Source organism: Impatiens glandulifera, chromosome 1 (genome assembly GCF_907164915.1).
Source record: "Impatiens glandulifera chromosome 1, dImpGla2.1, whole genome shotgun sequence".
In the NCBI taxonomy this organism is placed as follows: domain Eukaryota; kingdom Viridiplantae; phylum Streptophyta; class Magnoliopsida; order Ericales; family Balsaminaceae; genus Impatiens; species Impatiens glandulifera.
The window spans coordinates 103,553,679-103,570,822 of record NC_061862.1 but is presented as its reverse complement, the minus strand read 5'-3'; the positions used below and the strand labels follow the sequence as shown (position 1 = coordinate 103,570,822).

The 17,144-nt window shown below is 32.7% G+C and overlaps 3 protein-coding genes across 3 annotated transcripts; all 3 read right to left on the bottom strand.

Moving 5' to 3' along the window:
- Positions 1 to 81: 81 nt before the first annotated feature.
- LOC124919467 (calcium-binding protein KIC-like) lies at positions 82 to 1,132 on the bottom strand. Its single transcript, XM_047459709.1, has one exon. It carries the CDS (start codon positions 967 to 969, stop codon positions 601 to 603), a length of 369 nt encoding a protein of 122 aa, XP_047315665.1. The 5' UTR covers positions 970 to 1,132; the 3' UTR covers positions 82 to 600.
- Positions 1,133 to 2,020: 888 nt separating this feature from the next.
- LOC124922686 (serine/threonine-protein kinase WNK8-like) lies at positions 2,021 to 4,913 on the bottom strand. The gene is made up of 7 exons (XM_047463402.1): positions 4,759 to 4,913; positions 4,447 to 4,484; positions 4,111 to 4,338; positions 3,814 to 4,034; positions 3,579 to 3,736; positions 3,114 to 3,495; positions 2,021 to 2,845 (listed from the first exon to the last, which is right to left on the bottom strand). The coding sequence occupies exons 1-7, from the start codon at positions 4,900 to 4,902 to the stop codon at positions 2,091 to 2,093; spliced, it is 1,926 nt and encodes a 641-aa protein (XP_047319358.1). The 5' UTR covers positions 4,903 to 4,913; the 3' UTR covers positions 2,021 to 2,090.
- Positions 4,914 to 7,560: 2,647 nt separating this feature from the next.
- Positions 7,561 to 8,472, bottom strand: LOC124939021. The gene is made up of 2 exons (XM_047479540.1): positions 7,927 to 8,472; positions 7,561 to 7,773 (listed from the first exon to the last, which is right to left on the bottom strand). The coding sequence occupies exons 1-2, from the start codon at positions 8,470 to 8,472 to the stop codon at positions 7,561 to 7,563; spliced, it is 759 nt and encodes a 252-aa protein (XP_047335496.1).
- Between the last annotated feature and the right edge of the window lie 8,672 nt (positions 8,473 to 17,144).

Below are 17,144 nucleotides of genomic sequence, written 5' to 3'. Positions count from 1 at the left end.
ATTGTTTAGTAGGTAGGACACTTATGCCCTACAAGTTACAACCATCATGGTTTAAGGTATGTTTACTAGTAATTCTTTTTCTGTTGTATATGTCAGAAATTCAATTGAGTTGTGAAAAATAAATAAATATGAGTTATCTTTTTCACTTCCCCCACCCTTTTGGTGAAACCTTCAACTTTTTTATCATATTTGTACCTTGAGCTAGTCAGTTATTATGAACAGTTGGCTCTATATGTTTATAAATAGAGCTAGCTGCTAATAACCATCTATAAAGGATATAAAATTGAATGTTGTTGAATGTAGTGTTCAAGCTTGTTTCTTGAAAAATCAGATTGAAATATCCATTGTATTTAATATGAAAAAAAATAATGTATTTTAGTAATGTCCATTTCTTTAAATCCCATAACTAATGATAAGTCTTTATGAGGACATCAGATTGGGAAACTTGTACTAATCCCCCAGGATTATTTTATCTTGTGCTTTTATGTAATAGTGCAGAAAATGTGTATTAATATTTTTGCAGGGACAAAAGAGTGACATTATCAAGCAAAAGAAACACATGGAAACAAAGTAAGATAATTTTCTTCATCTGTATTATTATTAAGTAGAAGAATTAGCTAACTCTTGATGCAGGGCTTTCTCTAGCAATGTTTCTGCATCTTCCATTATTCCAGGACTAAGCCTTATCATGAGAATACAAAACTCAGTCTCGTTGAGAAAACCGTTGCCTTTAAGATCTCCTTCTTTCACCATGGCTTCTGCATCTTCTCTTGTCATCCAATCAAATCCCAGGATTGCCGAATTCTTACTTAGGCTATCGGATGTGATCAATCCTGTTAATGGGTCAGCCAGTAGCTTAAAACCCGAGCAGAGCTCGGATATGAAAGTGCGAGAATCTAACTTCTCCGCCATCACAGGTAACAGATCCTCGAACTCCCAAACCTCATTATTCGTGTCGGTTTTGTTCATCTTTTTTGGGGGAGATTATTACTTAGAATTGTAATAGTAGTAGTAGTAGCAGAACACATATGAAGATTAATTTTATGGGCAATAAATAAGAAGAGTTTAGTTGGGGGAAGAGTTTACTTAAAAAAGAAAGGTTGGATTCCATTTGGCTTAGGAATTACGAATTGGGAATATGAAATGAAAGGAACCACATCACAAACTCTGTTTTGCACGTTATGACAGTTTCCAGGAAACTTACATAATGAAAAGTTCATTTTTTATTTTATTTTTCATATTGTTATATTGTTGTGGAATGTTAACTTTTAACACTTTAAAGTCATTATTTTCAATTCAATTTAAAGCATTTTAAGTGAAAATTGATTATTATTATTATTTATTTATTATTTTGATGATCAGGAGGCTTAAGAATAGCCCATCAAGTCAGTCATTGCCGCAATTTAATCCAGGTGCTCCTTCACTTTTTTATATTGAAACAATATGATGGTTTTTTGAGAGGATTTTTTGGGATTTTGTAAAAATAAAAACAAATAAAAAATTATTAGATAAAGTAGGTTATTTAAGTTTTTAATTGGTTTAATATTATTAAAATCATAGTGATGTGGTAAAAAAATTTCTAAAAAACTGGATAAAGTAAAAAATGACCTTAAAAACTGACATCAAACAAGTTCAACACCTTGTTTCATGTTGGGGCTTGGGCTAATAGGATTTTTATAGGGTCATTTTATTTTAAGAATTGAAACCATTATCTTTAAGAATAATTATTATCAATTGAGCTACCCTATTCAAGTGATTAATTGAATGATTTTTAAAAGAAATCAAATATGAGAAGAAAAACAGACTCAAACATCAATCAAGGTCTTAGTTATTTTAAGTTGTGTTTTTTCTTATACTTTAACCATTACAATTTTAATGTTTGTAAAAGAAAGAAAAAGGATGGGTAAAAGACAAAAGTTAAACTAATTGTGACAATTTTATGAGAAGTTAAAAAGAAAGATACATTTTTTGAAATATCAAAGAGAAGCAGAATTTTATAGATAGAAAGAAAGATAAAAACCACTTGAAATAATCTCAATAGAATTCTTCAACAGAAATGAAAGCAACAATTTCAAAACAATAAACATAATTCATTGAACATCCAACTTCTTCTTATTCATCAACCATCTCTTCCTTGTATCTTCCATTGCATTATTTCTCATCCTCAACAACTCTTGAAACCATTCTTGATACTGCCCTTCAATAGCATCAAGCTCAACCTTCAGCTCGATATCATGATCCTTCTCCGACGATGAACAACTACTCCCATCACTCATCACTTTCGGAGGAAGCATCTCGACATAAGACATCATTTCCGAACCTTTTCCCGCATAAAATATCTCATCCTTCAAATCCGACTCGAACAAACAGCCCATTAAACTCGTTGTGTCTCCCTCAATTCTATAAACATCATCGTATTCGTCCATTTTGTAAATCTTGTCCGTGTCAGCAACAGCTTCTGCTGACGTGATCGGTTGTGATCCTATCGACGCTTCAGATTCGTCGTCGCCTAAAGCATGAGGAGGTGGAGTAGGAGGAAGAGAAGGTAGAGTATTGTAGATATAGTCATGTTGCTCGAAAGTTGAGAGCATTGGTCCATTTTGAACCGTATGCCAAGAACTTGCAGCGGAGGCGGAGGTATAATCATGTCTATCGGTTATTGTCCCTCTACCTAACTTGTAGTCTTTAGGACCGGGAAGAAGCTTCATTATCAAGTAATCGATGAACTCAGCAATGAACAACACGTCTTGATCGGCCAACTCGAGGTGTTCAACCATCTCGGCCGCAACTGCCATTGCAGTGTCGCAGTCAAGGTAGAACATGAAGTGTATGTTGCGAACACGGCCTGCAATCATACAAAATAATAATAATTCACTATGTGTTTATCCGAATCGATTACACGTCAGGTCTTGTTCAATTTCGGATTATTTGGATAACAATAGTTTTTTTTTTTTAAATAACATTGTTTGTGAACCAACTATGGAGCTCAGGTGAAAATAATTTTGTCTAAAGAGATTAAAGTTTTCGAGTCTCATGAACTCATAATTGTTGGAGATTGTGGTAGGTTCTTTTTAAATTATTTAAGATGAAATAACCAAAATTGCCTTACTTACCATCCGAATCAGCAATTCGCAAAGTTAATGATATCGAATTGTTGTCGTTCATTGTTCCCTTCAACCGAAACTCATTACTCATATGCATCCTTTGGAATTCAAGAACCTGAAGGTCAGGGCTTTCATTGTTGGAATCCAAACTTAAGTAATGGTTATACTCAGGATCTATATCCATGGAAAATGGCCCACAACTCGATGGCAAACTAACTGAAATTGATTGTTGGTCGGGTTGATGTCGTAGATCATTAGCGTCGTTTCCAAGAAATGGATCTTTAAGAAGCTCCTTAGCATGCAATCTTTGAGAAACCGGACCAATGCACATCTCTATGAAATTCTTCATTTCAGGATCACTCACCCCACCAAGAGCAGCCGGTTTGATGCCCTGTTCGTTATGAGTTCAAAACAATAGATCCAAATGAAGTCCATGTGAAAACATATCTTAGAGTTCAAATGTTACCATCTTACCGAAGTAACTTTCTTGTAGATTTGAGCCGGGTTTTTGCACTCGCTATAAGGATATTCAAACGTTACCATCTCCAACATACACATCCCAAATGAATATATGTCTACGAGTTCATTGTACTCTTCCTCGTACAATTCCGGTGCCATAAATTCAGGAGTTCCTAACAAACAAACAAAAAAAACCATCTATATGTTTGCGATTAAAAGGTGGAAATCCAATCCAATACTTAGTACTTACCAATGACACTCTTAGCCGCTCGTTGCTGCATAACCGTAGCCAATCCAAGATCTCCAATTTTAACTTCGCCATGATTACCATTAACAAAAATATTGTCGCATTTCAGGTCTCTGTGTATAATTGGTGGGTCATGACTATGAAGATAGTCTAAACCTCGAAGAACTTGTTTCGCCCAATTTTTCAAAGCTTTTAAATCGACATTTTTGTGTTTCCGACGATATCTAATTGAATATAAAGAAAAATTCAACTAACAATAATTCCATAATAATAAAATGGAAGGAATGATTAGATATTTACTGTCTTAGACTTCCAGATGTGAAGAGCTCAGTAATCATGTTGATTGTCTTCTTCTTATCATCAATCCATGAATCAATGAACTTGATGATATTTTCATGCTTCAAAAATTTAAGAAGATGTACTTCAGAATACAACTTTTCTAAATCTTGAGGCGATTGAAGAACATCGTCAATCCTAACTCTGTTCCATGCTACTTCAATTCCGTCAACTTCGTCGAATGCTTTGTAGCTGTTCTCAACAGAAAACCACCAAAAACAAATTGAAAAAAAAGAAAGACAATAATGTAGTGAAGATTTTGAAGTTAATCAAATAAATTTAATGTTTTAGAAAGCATACACAGTCTTGAATGCACCTTTGCCCAATATCTCATTGAACTGTTAACATGGACAAATTAACATGTCATTAGTTTCATTTCAAAGATAATATTGAAAAGATCGAAAACATATGTGAAAAAAGTTGCAATGTCACGATGTGATAAACGCAAAACTATGGTTGGTTTCTCGTATGTATTCAAATTCAGAAACAACCCTTTACTCCCAATGCAATGATATCCTTGTTTTTGTTTTTATGAAAATCATCTAAATCAAATTCATTACAAAAATGGGCATACATTTAAGCATTAGGAGAATCAAAGATTGAGATTATTACCCGAACATATCGACCCTTTGGATCCTTCTCCACATAATCATCAGCTTCAGAATTAGATTTTTCAGCAGTCACGCCATTATTCTCCCCATAAAATCTAAAACTCCCCCGGGAAGTTGAAGATCCAAGAATGGAACCAGATTTCATTCCGCGATATAATCAAACCAATAATATTTACAAACAAAATTCAGAAGATTAAGAAGAAAAAGTGGGACGGACAATCGAATCAAATAAATCCGCAGTGATGTTGTTGATACATAAGAGTGTCCATTGAAACAGCGCGAGGAACGAAGATCAATCTCAGACATGGATGATGGGATCGAAATTCGCAATTAATAAATACGCCCATGACATCGAGATCGTAAGAGCTCGATGCTGATGACGACGATGATGAAGACGACAACGACGAATGAATTGAACTGAACATTTTACTCATCACGACTAATAGTTTTTATCAGATATATAACAATCCCACCACCATCATTTTCTATCTATTACTATCTAGGTTTAGCTGAGAATGAAATTTGGTGTGGATCAACGAAAATGGAGAAAGGAAAGAATGAGAAGAGGAAGGATTTGAAGAAGGAAGGAAGAGAATGAGAGAATGTAACAAACATATGTTTGGCAGATTCAACAAACTCCATGCATATTTTTAGTTATCTACCTAAATTTAGCAATTTTAATAATAGTTTCAACAAATGAATTTATCAGATTAAAAGTTAACTCTTTTATTATTATTATTATTATTATGGGGGTATAAACAAAACAAATTATATATATATATATATTTTAAAAAGGTCCATGCAAATTATATAAATGAGAGTCGTTTAATCACACCAACAAAAACATAACAAGAAAAGAAAAAAAGATAAAAAACAAAAATAAAAATAAACAAACAACGTGACATAAATATGTTCACAAATGACCAAAGGGTATGACAAAAGAACAAACTTTAACGAGTACGGAGATCTTCAATAAGATAAATGAGTTCCCCGACCGCATCAACTGGTTTTCCCAAAGAAACCTCCCCGATTGTCATAATAATAGAATTATGAATTAGACGCATTGGTCTGCTACGATTACTAAACGTTCTCCGGTTCCTTTCAAGCCAAATGGTCCACCAAAAGATAAGTGGGATAGTGGTCCAACGAGTCAGCCCAACCGAACTCACCGTCTCTATCCAAACTTCCCAACAACTAACAATAGATTTTGGCATAACCCACTAAATATCAGTCATATTCCATAAAAGACTCCAAATCGCCAGCACTCCATCACAATGTAAGAGCAAGTGAGGCGCTGACTCCACCTCTTTATGACACATTCGACAACGACTCGCCATAATACACCCTTTTTTTATGCATCTATCATCCGTAAAATCCCTCTGTGCATGACACTCCATCCAAAGAAAGAGATCTTCGATGGGAGTTTAGACTCCCATAACTTCTCCCAAATAAAATTGTAAGGTGCATTCTCAGAAATTAAGGAGTAGCAATAACTAACCTTAAAGGTATCAATATCTTGCCAACGCATAACATCATGCGAAGACGGATTCACCTCTTTGCGCCCCACCAAGTTCAACACTTTATCATGTAAAGCTAACTCATCAACATTAAGTCTTCTCCTATACTCGATTCTCATAGAAAAACCATTAGAGCTCATATCAAACATGTCCTTAACTATAGCATCTCTACAAATAACGATTGAGGCAAGAGTTGGAAACAAAGAGCAGAGGCTTTTAGCACTACACCAAACGTCATCCCAAAAACTAATTGAAGAGCCATCGCCTACCGAAAATCTGCATTGTTCATGAAAAGTCTTCCATATCACCGAGATGCCACTCCAAATACCGCATCCCACAACACGGTTAATAGGTTTGGTGAACCAACTAGACCAATTATTCCCATAACTGCACTTGATCATAGTAGCCCACAAAGAGGTAGGCTCTGAGGAATATCTGCTACACCATTTTGATAAAAGAGCTTTGTTAAACGAAATTAAGTCACAGATACCCAAACCCCCTTGATCTTTATACTTCTTCACTTTATCCCACCTATCCAAATGACAGAAGGATGACTTAGAGGATCCCTAAAGAAATTTACAAATAATTTTTTCCATCTTCACAGCCACACTTTTAGGCATAAGGAATAAGGACATCATGTAACTGGGCATATATGCTAGAGCACTTTTGATGAGAATAAGACGTCCACCTTTTGAAATCATCTTGCTCTTCCATATTGGTAACTTTCTTTCCATTTTCGGAATTGTCGAATCCCAGGAAGCTTTGGAGCGGGCTTTAGCACCTAAAGACATCCCAAGATAAGTTGAAGGAAAATACCCCACTTCGAAGCCCAATATACTCGCAAGAGTCATTTTCTTACAGTTGGAGACTGAGTTTGAGAAAAAAATCTCAGACTTACTAAGATTAACCCGTAATTCAGAACAAGCTCCAAACAACTAGAGAATGTCGCGGAGATGCTTAAAGTTTCGGCGGGTAGCTTAAATCATGCATAAGGTATCATCCGCGAAAAGCAAGTGAGAAATAACAAACGGAGACCTCCTCACCCCACAATCCACGCCTCTAATGAAGTTAGCATTCTCAACGAAAACCATCATTCTTGAAAAAACTTCCATAACAATGACGAACAGGAATGGGGACAAAGGATCACCCTGCCTAATCCCCCTTGAGCTTTCAAAAAATCCTTTTGGACTTCCATTCACAATTATAGAGAATTTGGCTGTCGAGACACATAATTTGATCTAATCGATCCACTTCTCCTCCATACCCATTCTACCCATTATATCATATCAAAACTCCCAATTCACATGATCGTATGCTTTTTCAATATCAAGTTTCACGAAAGCACACTTATATCTCTTGAAATTTGCCGAATTAATGCATTCATTTGCAATGAGAGGCGCATCAAAAATTTGACGACCTTTAATAAAAGTCATCTGATTAGCTGAGATCACTGACTCAAGAACCCCGCGTAATATGTTAGCCAAACACTTAGACACAATCTTGTAGAAAGAGGAAACAAGACTAATAGGTCTAAATTTTTTCACATTGATAGTCCCGAGAGTTTTGCGAATCAGGCAGATTAGGGATTAATTCCAACTCTTATCGAATGAAGAAAATTGATAAAAATGCTCGATCGCTGCCATGATATCAACCTTGAGAAAAAGCCAAGCTTTTTTGAAGAATGCCAAAGTAAAACCGTCACTTCCTAGTGCCTTATCGCTGCCACAACCCATAATTGTTGCCTCCACTTCTTCCTCCGTGAAACGAGCTTCCAATGAGTTTTTTTGCTCCGCATTAATAGTATTAAAATTCACTCCATCCAACTTCGGTCTAGTCATATGTGATTCTTTGAATAATTCTTTATAGAATGCAACAATGCTATTTGAAATCGCGGGCTCACCATCATGTACAACACCCTCCACCGAAATAGAATTAATAACATTATTCCTAGTTTGCGCATTCGAGACACAATGAAAGAACTTTGTGTTTTTATCCCCATATCTTAGCCAAGTAGCCCTGCTCCGTTGTCTGGCCCCAGTCTCTTCTTCTTTACACAATTCCAGAAGATTAGAAACTAGGAAAATACGAGAGCTAACCTCTTCAGCCAAAAGCTCACGAACCTCTTCCACTTCATCGATAATATTAATCTTCTTACATAATTCATCGAACTTTGCACAAAAAGTAGCACGTTCACCCATATACCAACTTTTTATTTGCTTGCATAAATTCTTCAAATTCATAAACAGTTTCGATGAAGCAGAACCCAAAGGAGTTTGAGTCCTCCACCATTCTTGCACTCGATGCAAAAATTCGACTCTACTCAACCACTTATTCTCGAACCTGAAATGGCGGCAAGACAACTGCACAACCTTACGCTCTAATAGAATAGGTCGATGGTCCGAACAACTCCACGGAAGAACCTTTTGAAAAATATTAGCCACCCCTCAAAAGATCGACTCACTAACCAAAAACCTGTCGATGCGAGACTAAGACAACCCACCACTACCATTGCCTCTTCTGAATGTAAATCGACCTCCTTCAAGGGGCAGATCTACAAGCTCCAGGTCCTCGATATATTAGAAAACTTTGACATTTGGCTAGTCAATCTTCTAGCACCCTTTCTTTCAGAAGGATCCCTCACCTGATTCATATCTCCAACAAATATGATCGGCAAATCCCATAAACTAGACACTTTTGACAACTCGTTAAAAAACTCCGCTTTTAGATCTTGGCTCACTGGCCTATAAACTGTAAACTGCAGACAACACCCAACGAAACTTATCTCACTAATTTCTAAACTGCACACTAATTGAGAATCTTCCAATATCAACATCCATCTTCTCGAATTCATCATCATTCCAAGCAATTAGAATCCCACCTGACGCCCCAATAGAGTCAAGTGCCACCCATCCACACAATCGCCAATTACACAGCTCTCTAACAATCCATTGATTCATCTGTCGAATCTTTGTCTCACAAAAACAATAAATACCACTTCTAGTAGAACCCACAAACGATTTCAGAATACAACGCTTCTCTCTATCATTAATCCCACAAACATTCCAAGCTAAAATTTTACCAATCATCAAAACATACTTACCCGGAGTATATCTGATTCAGCTTCGAGATACGTTTTCTTGAAGATAGAAATCCAGGGGTAAATCACTAATCTTTTTCAGCTGACACTTCTTAATAAGTGTCATTGTGGGGATTTCGCGAATATCGGGCCACACTTTAGACTCTTTAGTTAAAATCTCTCTATCAGGAGATTTGTTTTTGTTCAACGTCATGTTATGAGTGGAAAAATTCACACATAACTCCTCATTAGCGTCATATTCAACATCTGACTCAACAGTCTCTTCCTCCGATAACTCATGCACCTTGATAGGTGAATCACTCGCATAACTAGGATACACAAATCTGATGGGGTTTATTTGAGCCACGCTTTCCATGTGTGACCTTAACTCACCATTTTCCGCATCACTTGGCTCACGATTAGCCCCACACCCTAGGATAGGATGGGTGAGAAATTCCCTTGAAGTTTCGTACATAGCTACATGAGGCATATTAATCGGAATATTGATTAGGGGAGACTCTTCAGATGTCACACATAACTTAGATTCCGAATTATAAGATGGAGGTGATGTTTCGGGTATCAACTCAACAGTCAAACTCGGTGACCGAACCTCGTTCTCGCAATCACGTTCGTCCTTCTCCAATACGTTACTCGGTTCAACAAAAAACGTCATCTCGAGAGGATCAACTATACTTGTTGACTATATAGATTCATTTTCTTGGTTAATATCAACCACATCTACTATAACCTCACCAATATTGTTCACTTCATCCAAACACTTATCCACACTAATTGGTTGTACCGGTGAGCCCAAACTATTGTTCTCTTCAAAGTCCCTATAAGGAGGATTAAGGGAAGACACTTCTTTCTCCACATGGTCCGTGCATAAGTTGGAAGTCGACATTGTTGACGTAATAAGAGGCCATTCGGGCCACACCACAACCTTATACACCACCATACCATGTTTAAGGGTAATAGAACTCGGCATTCGTTCCGTTGGACTAACACAAATCCTTGCCCATCCGACCTCGCATTTCAGTCTAGTATTTTCATCTATCTCCCTATAACCACCTAGCGCTTCACCAGCATTTCTCAGACACTCAGAGCTCCAACAGACCGAGGGTAACCCAAATAACCGAATCCAAGTGTCATTTGATTTTTCATTTTGCATGGTTAGCCTTTCTGAGTGATTCCACTCATGCTCAGCTTTAGGTTATTGATCAGCTAAATTATTAAACGTAGTGTTTTTAATACTGTCATTATTAATATCATTTTCAAGTCTTCGAATTCCTTCTTCAACTAATGGAATTAAATTCTTAGCATGAGGCATAATAAACAGCGTTCGACAATCAATCCATAAAGTAATATACCTTCCCCGTGAGTTAAACCCGGACCAAAATTTTCCTCCTAATGGGCCGGATTCGAGGCACTTCCTCGTCCATTACGATGATGACAAATAATGCCTTAAAATCTTTAAGATACCCAATCCCACCTCGATCCTCATCTGTTTAGAATTCTTGATCTCAAAGATTGCCAGCACATTCAATTTATCCATCAACGTAACAAACTCGAAAGATTTTGTACCTATAATCACCATCTTGGACCAATCCGACCAACACGCACGTCTTACGTTTTTCACCTTGTCTGCATAAGAAGGAGAACTAGCCTCCTGATTGGCTGATTTCCCCCCTATGACTGGTGCATCCCCCATCGACGACCTACATTTGTCACTCCCCCCCCCGACCGGCGAACCACTTACCAACGGACCACTTCTGCCACTGCCCTTGGACAGAGAAACTGAATGCATACTGATTTCCACTCGCTGCTTGCTTTCGACAGCATTTACGCCTGTTAAATGTGATTTCCCGAGCTTGGCATCACGATTCAACCTTAGCGGATACATGGGGATCCTCTTGAAGACTGATCGTCGGCGAAACCCGTTGTCTTCCCCCACCTGCCTGCCATCATCCAGCGTTGAATAGACTCCCACCGACACATGCGGGCGACCATCGACCAGCCGAACCACTCGACCTCCTCTACCAACGAGGAACCAGCCTTCCCCATCATCATTTGATCCTCCAGAGAAGCGTTCATCCACCCGACTCCACTGCATAATAGACAGTGACTTTTCAACTACCTTCCCCGCCTGTGACCCTTGGGCTCCCCTCTCTCCTCCTCTCATTCTTATATATATATATATATATATATATATATATATATATATTATCAATTCTAAACTAAAAAAATTATTTATATTAATTGAGTACATTAAATATTAAAAAAATTTCTTAAAAATCACATATTTAATATTTATATTAATATTTTTTTATTAAATATTTTAACCCTTCAAATAAAACAAACTTTATTAATTATTATTTCAATAAAACTCATATTAAAAATTTATCTATAATTTTGAGGTATTCATTAAATATTAATTATAAAATTAACATAAATAAAATAAATCTAATTAATTCTCTTCTAAAAACTTATCTATATTAATTAAATTTATCAAAAAAACATCAAGAGTTCATATTCTCATCTAAAAAATTATCTATGTGTTTAACATTAAAGGTTATTTATGAAAACAAGAACATCACTTCAAATAAAATAAACTTAATGAATCATATCTAAAAAATTATCTACATGAATTGAATTTAGCATTAAATATTAATTATGAAAACATGAACATCAACTTATCATATAGCTGCAATTAAACCAATTTTTTATCTTCTTCTCTACCCTAATATTTTTTCTATAAATAATCTTAGATCAACAAGGTCCAATTGAAAAAATAAGAGTGTGATATTATGCATTTCCAGAGCATTTTACACGAGTCACCGCCCAGTTGCTACAACCCAAAATTGATCGGTCTCGGTCTCCTTTTGCGGCTTCTAGCTCTAAGCGTGCTATCTCTGTATTAACTCTCGATCTCGATTGTAATTTTCTCAATTTCTATATCAATATCATGCTTTCAATAATTGAATTTGAATTATGTTATTGTTTACTGTTTTTCTTTTCTTCTCAGGAATTTGATCGTTCAGACAGCTGCAACAATATTTTACGCATTTTATCGATTTTCTTTTGAATCTGATTATGATTGAAGTAGGAGTAATGATTAAATTTTATGACTTAAAAAAAATAGAAAAAATCTTCTAAGTTAATTTTTTTTTTCAAATGCATATGATTTTTTTAGTTAGAAGAAGATGATCTCTATATTATGAGTATAAGATTTTCTTTTCTATTCTCTAATTTTATTTTAAAATATTATTATATCTTACAACGTTTAATTAATTAATTTATTATTCACATTATTTTATCATCTTTGTCTTGATTCTCATATTTAATATATTCATATTATATTAATAATTTTTATTATTATTATTCTATCTATATTCATATTTAGATATAAATATTTTTAAAGTTATTTTATTTGAAGTTATCGTATATAATAATATTTTTTATGTGTATTTCATCCACTTTTTTTTTTTTTAATTCTTTAGAGATCAAAGAAGAAGTAATGACTATATTTTATGATTTAATAAAATAAAAATAATTTTCGTTAAATGTATTTAATTATTTTTAAATGCATATAATTTTAATAATCGAAAGGAGATGATCTCTATATTTTGAGTATACATTTTTTTTTCTATTCTCCAAATATTTTCATGGATAAGTTAAATGTATTTAATTTTTTTAAATGCATATGATTTTATTAGTTGAGGGGAGATGGTCTCTGTATTGTCCGTATTCAAATCAATTCTTTTTTAGGGTGGATGGAAGATGATGACTCTAATACATGATATTTTAAATACTTCTAAATGATACACAAGTTAAGATTTTTTTAATAATTCACAATAAACTTGAATCCTCCTTTAAATCATAACAATACAACACATTCAAAGAAAATTAATTTCTTTAGCACCTCGTTCACCAATTTTTAATTAATTAAGTAATTTTTTAATTAATATTATTATAACGTTTAATTAATTAATTTATTTATTATTCACATTATTATATAATATTTTTCTTTATTATCATGTTTAATATATTTATATTATATTAATATTTTTTTATTATTATTCCTTCTATATTTAAATATAAATATTTTTAAAGTTACTTTATTTTAAGTTATCATATAATTATATGGACACATAAACATTTATTACAATTCTAGATTACAAACTTGCAGTTATGTATATGTGGGATGCAATAAATATTAAAAAAAATTATGAATTATTAAATATTGATTTTCTATTAGTAGACAAGGATGTAAGTGTGTTTAGTATTTTGTTATATATTAATATATGTTATTATAATGTGTATCTTATTATTACAAACTAACATGCAATTTGTAGGGTGCGGTTATTCACGTGAGCATAGATCGCCAATTTGTTCTAAGACATTGGAACTTATTAAAGGAGGGTAACGTGTACATATTTCAAAATTTCTGAGTTGTCAAGTCAAAAGCCCAGTACAAACCTGTAACAAACCCTTTTAAAATTTTGTTTGGCTACGGGACAATTATGAAGTCGGTTTCGGAGATTCTTAATATATCGAGATATAAATTTGATTTATCTGATTATAAGGAGGTTGTTTCTAGAAGTGATAATTGCTCACAAATAACAAGTAGTGTTTTGACTAATTATTGTCTTTCATTCATTTTTTAACTTACATTTTGTTTTTTTATGGTATAGTTGTTGGAATTTTTAGGGTCACTTGTATAATAAATAATTGTGCATGTGTATTTAATATAAGCCACAATAATGTGATCTAATGTGAAATTAAGTTTATGGCTTATGGGTGTATTTGTCATGAATATAAAGTGAGAATACCTAAGTGGCATTTCTAATTTTATGAAGGGACTAAATTAGAAATTGTCAAACCATAATAACTAACTTATTATTGGTTATATATAACGGTAATGGTCCCCATTTGATGTAATGTCAATTCTTCTTTGCGTTCCCGTCAACAGAGAGAGAAAACTATTGACTTACTCATCAAATGGAAGAAGAACCATTCCACATAAAGAAAGTCTAAAGAAAGAGAGATTAAAAACTTTTTTTATTACAAGGAAAGAGAAGATTCATGCAATTAATTAAGGTACGCTTCCCATGCATTCAGATTTTAATTTCTCACACATTAAATTAGGATCTAATTAAGATAATTTTAACAATTGGTATCAGAGCCATCCTAATTTAATTATATCGGTGTAGATATATATGCATGCAATTTATATGCATGCAATTCATATTAAAAGCATGTTATTTGGAATATATATATTAATTTGTTATAATTTCAAATAAATTTGGCATACAGATATAAAGATTTATCATAATTTATGAATATTTAGATTCTCTAGTTTCTTTAAGTTCCTAGATCTAGGGATATTTAGATTCTTTTCAAATGATATGAACATTAATGCGAAGAGATATTTGAATTATGTCATAAAATTCTTTTCAAATGATCGGATTATATATATTGTTTTTGATAATTTCAAAAACCATAATATTAGAAATATATATTGGTTTTGTCAATCATGAAAATTATATATATATATATATATATATATTAGATTTGAAAATTTTAATCGGAAAGATATATATATTTATCTTTCAAGATTCATATATTCTGAATTAAAATTAAGTTTTATGAAGTTGAAAGATTGACGATAGTTTAAGGAATATTTGAATCTATCATGAAATTTGAATCTATCATGAAATATTTAATCGGAATATATGAATATATTTATTTTTGATAATATGGAATAATTAAGTAAATAATATAAATATTTACAATATTATTTAATAATGTTTACTAGATTTATGGATGGTTAGGTTCTCGTTTAAATTTTCTCGTTAAAAAGGAATTCTCTGTTTATAAATTGACGGTTAATTAAATATCATTTAGTATATTTGTTGTTAAGGTATTAAATAATATATAATATATATTATAAATCAAAGAAAATTAAGGAATAATATTTAAAGTTAAGTATATATATAAATTTTAATTATATCCTTTCTTTTAGTTTTAAGATTAAAAGATTAAGGTTAATGATTATTAATAAATATTGAATTTTAGGTCATAAGGAATATTTGAAATTTAGTCCAATAAATCTTGAAGATTTATTATTTAATTTGATTAATATGAGACATTATAAATTTAAAAATCAAGTAAGATTTGGCCTACGGTATAATTTTATTTTTTATAGTAAAATAAATTACATGTTTTTTGGAAAATTATATACTATTGATTTGGGTTATATACAATAATATGACATTTAAATTTAAAATAATGATATTATTGTTCATTATTTGGAATGTATTGATTGATACAAATAATCACCAAAGTGACAATGTTTATTGAAATTAATTCAAGACAATTTTGAATGGTAGTATTGTGTAATTCATGTGATTATATTATTTGGCCCAAAAACTGATAATTAATTGACAGAATTGCATTAATACTTATGATGATAAATAGTAATAATTATAAAGTCTGATTCATGTGAATAATTAATCCATCCAAAGATAGATTGATTATTTGACATGTCTTATTATTAATGTTTGATCACTACACCAAAATACTATTAGCAATTAATATTACTGTCCAAAGACTTGATATTAATGTTGCATTAAATATTTTGAGATGGGATAAATCATTATTTGAATTTAATTGTTACTTAAGTTTATAAATGTGAGCAATTATTTTATTAAATATTCTAAGCGATTAAGGGCTATAATTTTTTATTATGTCAAGTTAAAGATAGTTTTTTTAGACGAGACTGCAATATTGTTTTCGAGGATATTGAGTTTGAGGGAGAAATAATTTTGTCTTTAAAAATGATTTAGGTCAATAATTCCTATTGTGGAATATTTGATTTATATCTCAAGTGTTTTTGACATTGATAAGGATTTTTTTGATATTATGATAATGTTAAAAAATCCAGAGTAACAAGATAATATTGATCAAATTCATTAAGTACAAACTCAACAACCTCAAAATCAAGTGTCTTTATGACAATCTAGTTTAATTGAATTACTCTTTAAGGACAATTTATGGCACTCGTTGCATATTTTGATATAGAGCTTCACCATAATAGATGTTAAGGGGTTTTTCAATAGAGACATTGAAAACAATTTGGTGCAATGAGAAAACTTTGTGTAAAGAGACCAAATTAATATGGTTTGCAGATTAAAGAAATTCATCTATAGACTTAAAGAAGCATCTCGTTAGTGATACCATAAATTTCACAAAATAACAATTCTCTCTTTTAGTTTTGAGGTGAATTTAATTGATTATTTGTGTATCACAAGTTTAATGGGAGTAAACGTCTATGTATGGTTTTATATATGGGTGACATTTTGTTTGTCACAAATTTTGCTTGACATTAAGTAGCCAATACTTACGAGATATTTGAAAAGAACTAAGAATTAAATGCTCACATATAGAAAGTCGGAAAGTCTTGAGATCATTGAGTATTCTAACTTCGATCTTACGGAATGCCAAAATAGTATGAAATCCAATTCGGGTTATATTTTTTGCTAGCTGGTTTTGTCGTTTTTGAAGAAGTGTCAAACACACACTTATGACGTCATCCACTATTACAGCGGAATTTACGACATGTTACTAGACATCAAATAAGGGGATATTGACATCAAGTTTATTGTTATGAAAGAAATGATACAAAGTGGATAAATTTCTATAAAATATTTATGTACAAACTCTATGGTTATGAACCTCTTGATAAAGGATTATCGTTCAGTGTCTTTCATAAGAATATTGCTCGTATGAGTG

Excerpts from the sequence above, each read along its gene's own strand:
- LOC124939021 (XM_047479540.1), bottom strand. The coding sequence starts at position 8,472 with ATGGGTGAACGTGCTACTTTTTGTGCAAAGTTCGATGAATTATGTAAG. Across the intron at positions 7,774-7,926 it reads AAGCTTGGCTTTTTCTCAAG|ATTGTGTCTAAGTGTTTGGC; the intron begins GTTGATATCATG and ends TCTTTCTACAAG.
- LOC124922686 (XM_047463402.1), bottom strand. The coding sequence starts at position 4,902 with ATGAAATCTGGTTCCATTCTTGGATCTTCAACTTCCCGGGGGAGTTTT. Across the intron at positions 4,485-4,758 it reads CAAAGGGTCGATATGTTCGG|TTCAATGAGATATTGGGCAA; the intron begins GTAATAATCTCA and ends CCATGTTAACAG. Across the intron at positions 4,035-4,110 it reads ACATCTGGAAGTCTAAGACA|ATATCGTCGGAAACACAAAA; the intron begins GTAAATATCTAA and ends ATATTCAATTAG.
- LOC124919467 (XM_047459709.1), bottom strand. The coding sequence starts at position 969 with ATGAACAAAACCGACACGAATAATGAGGTTTGGGAGTTCGAGGATCTG.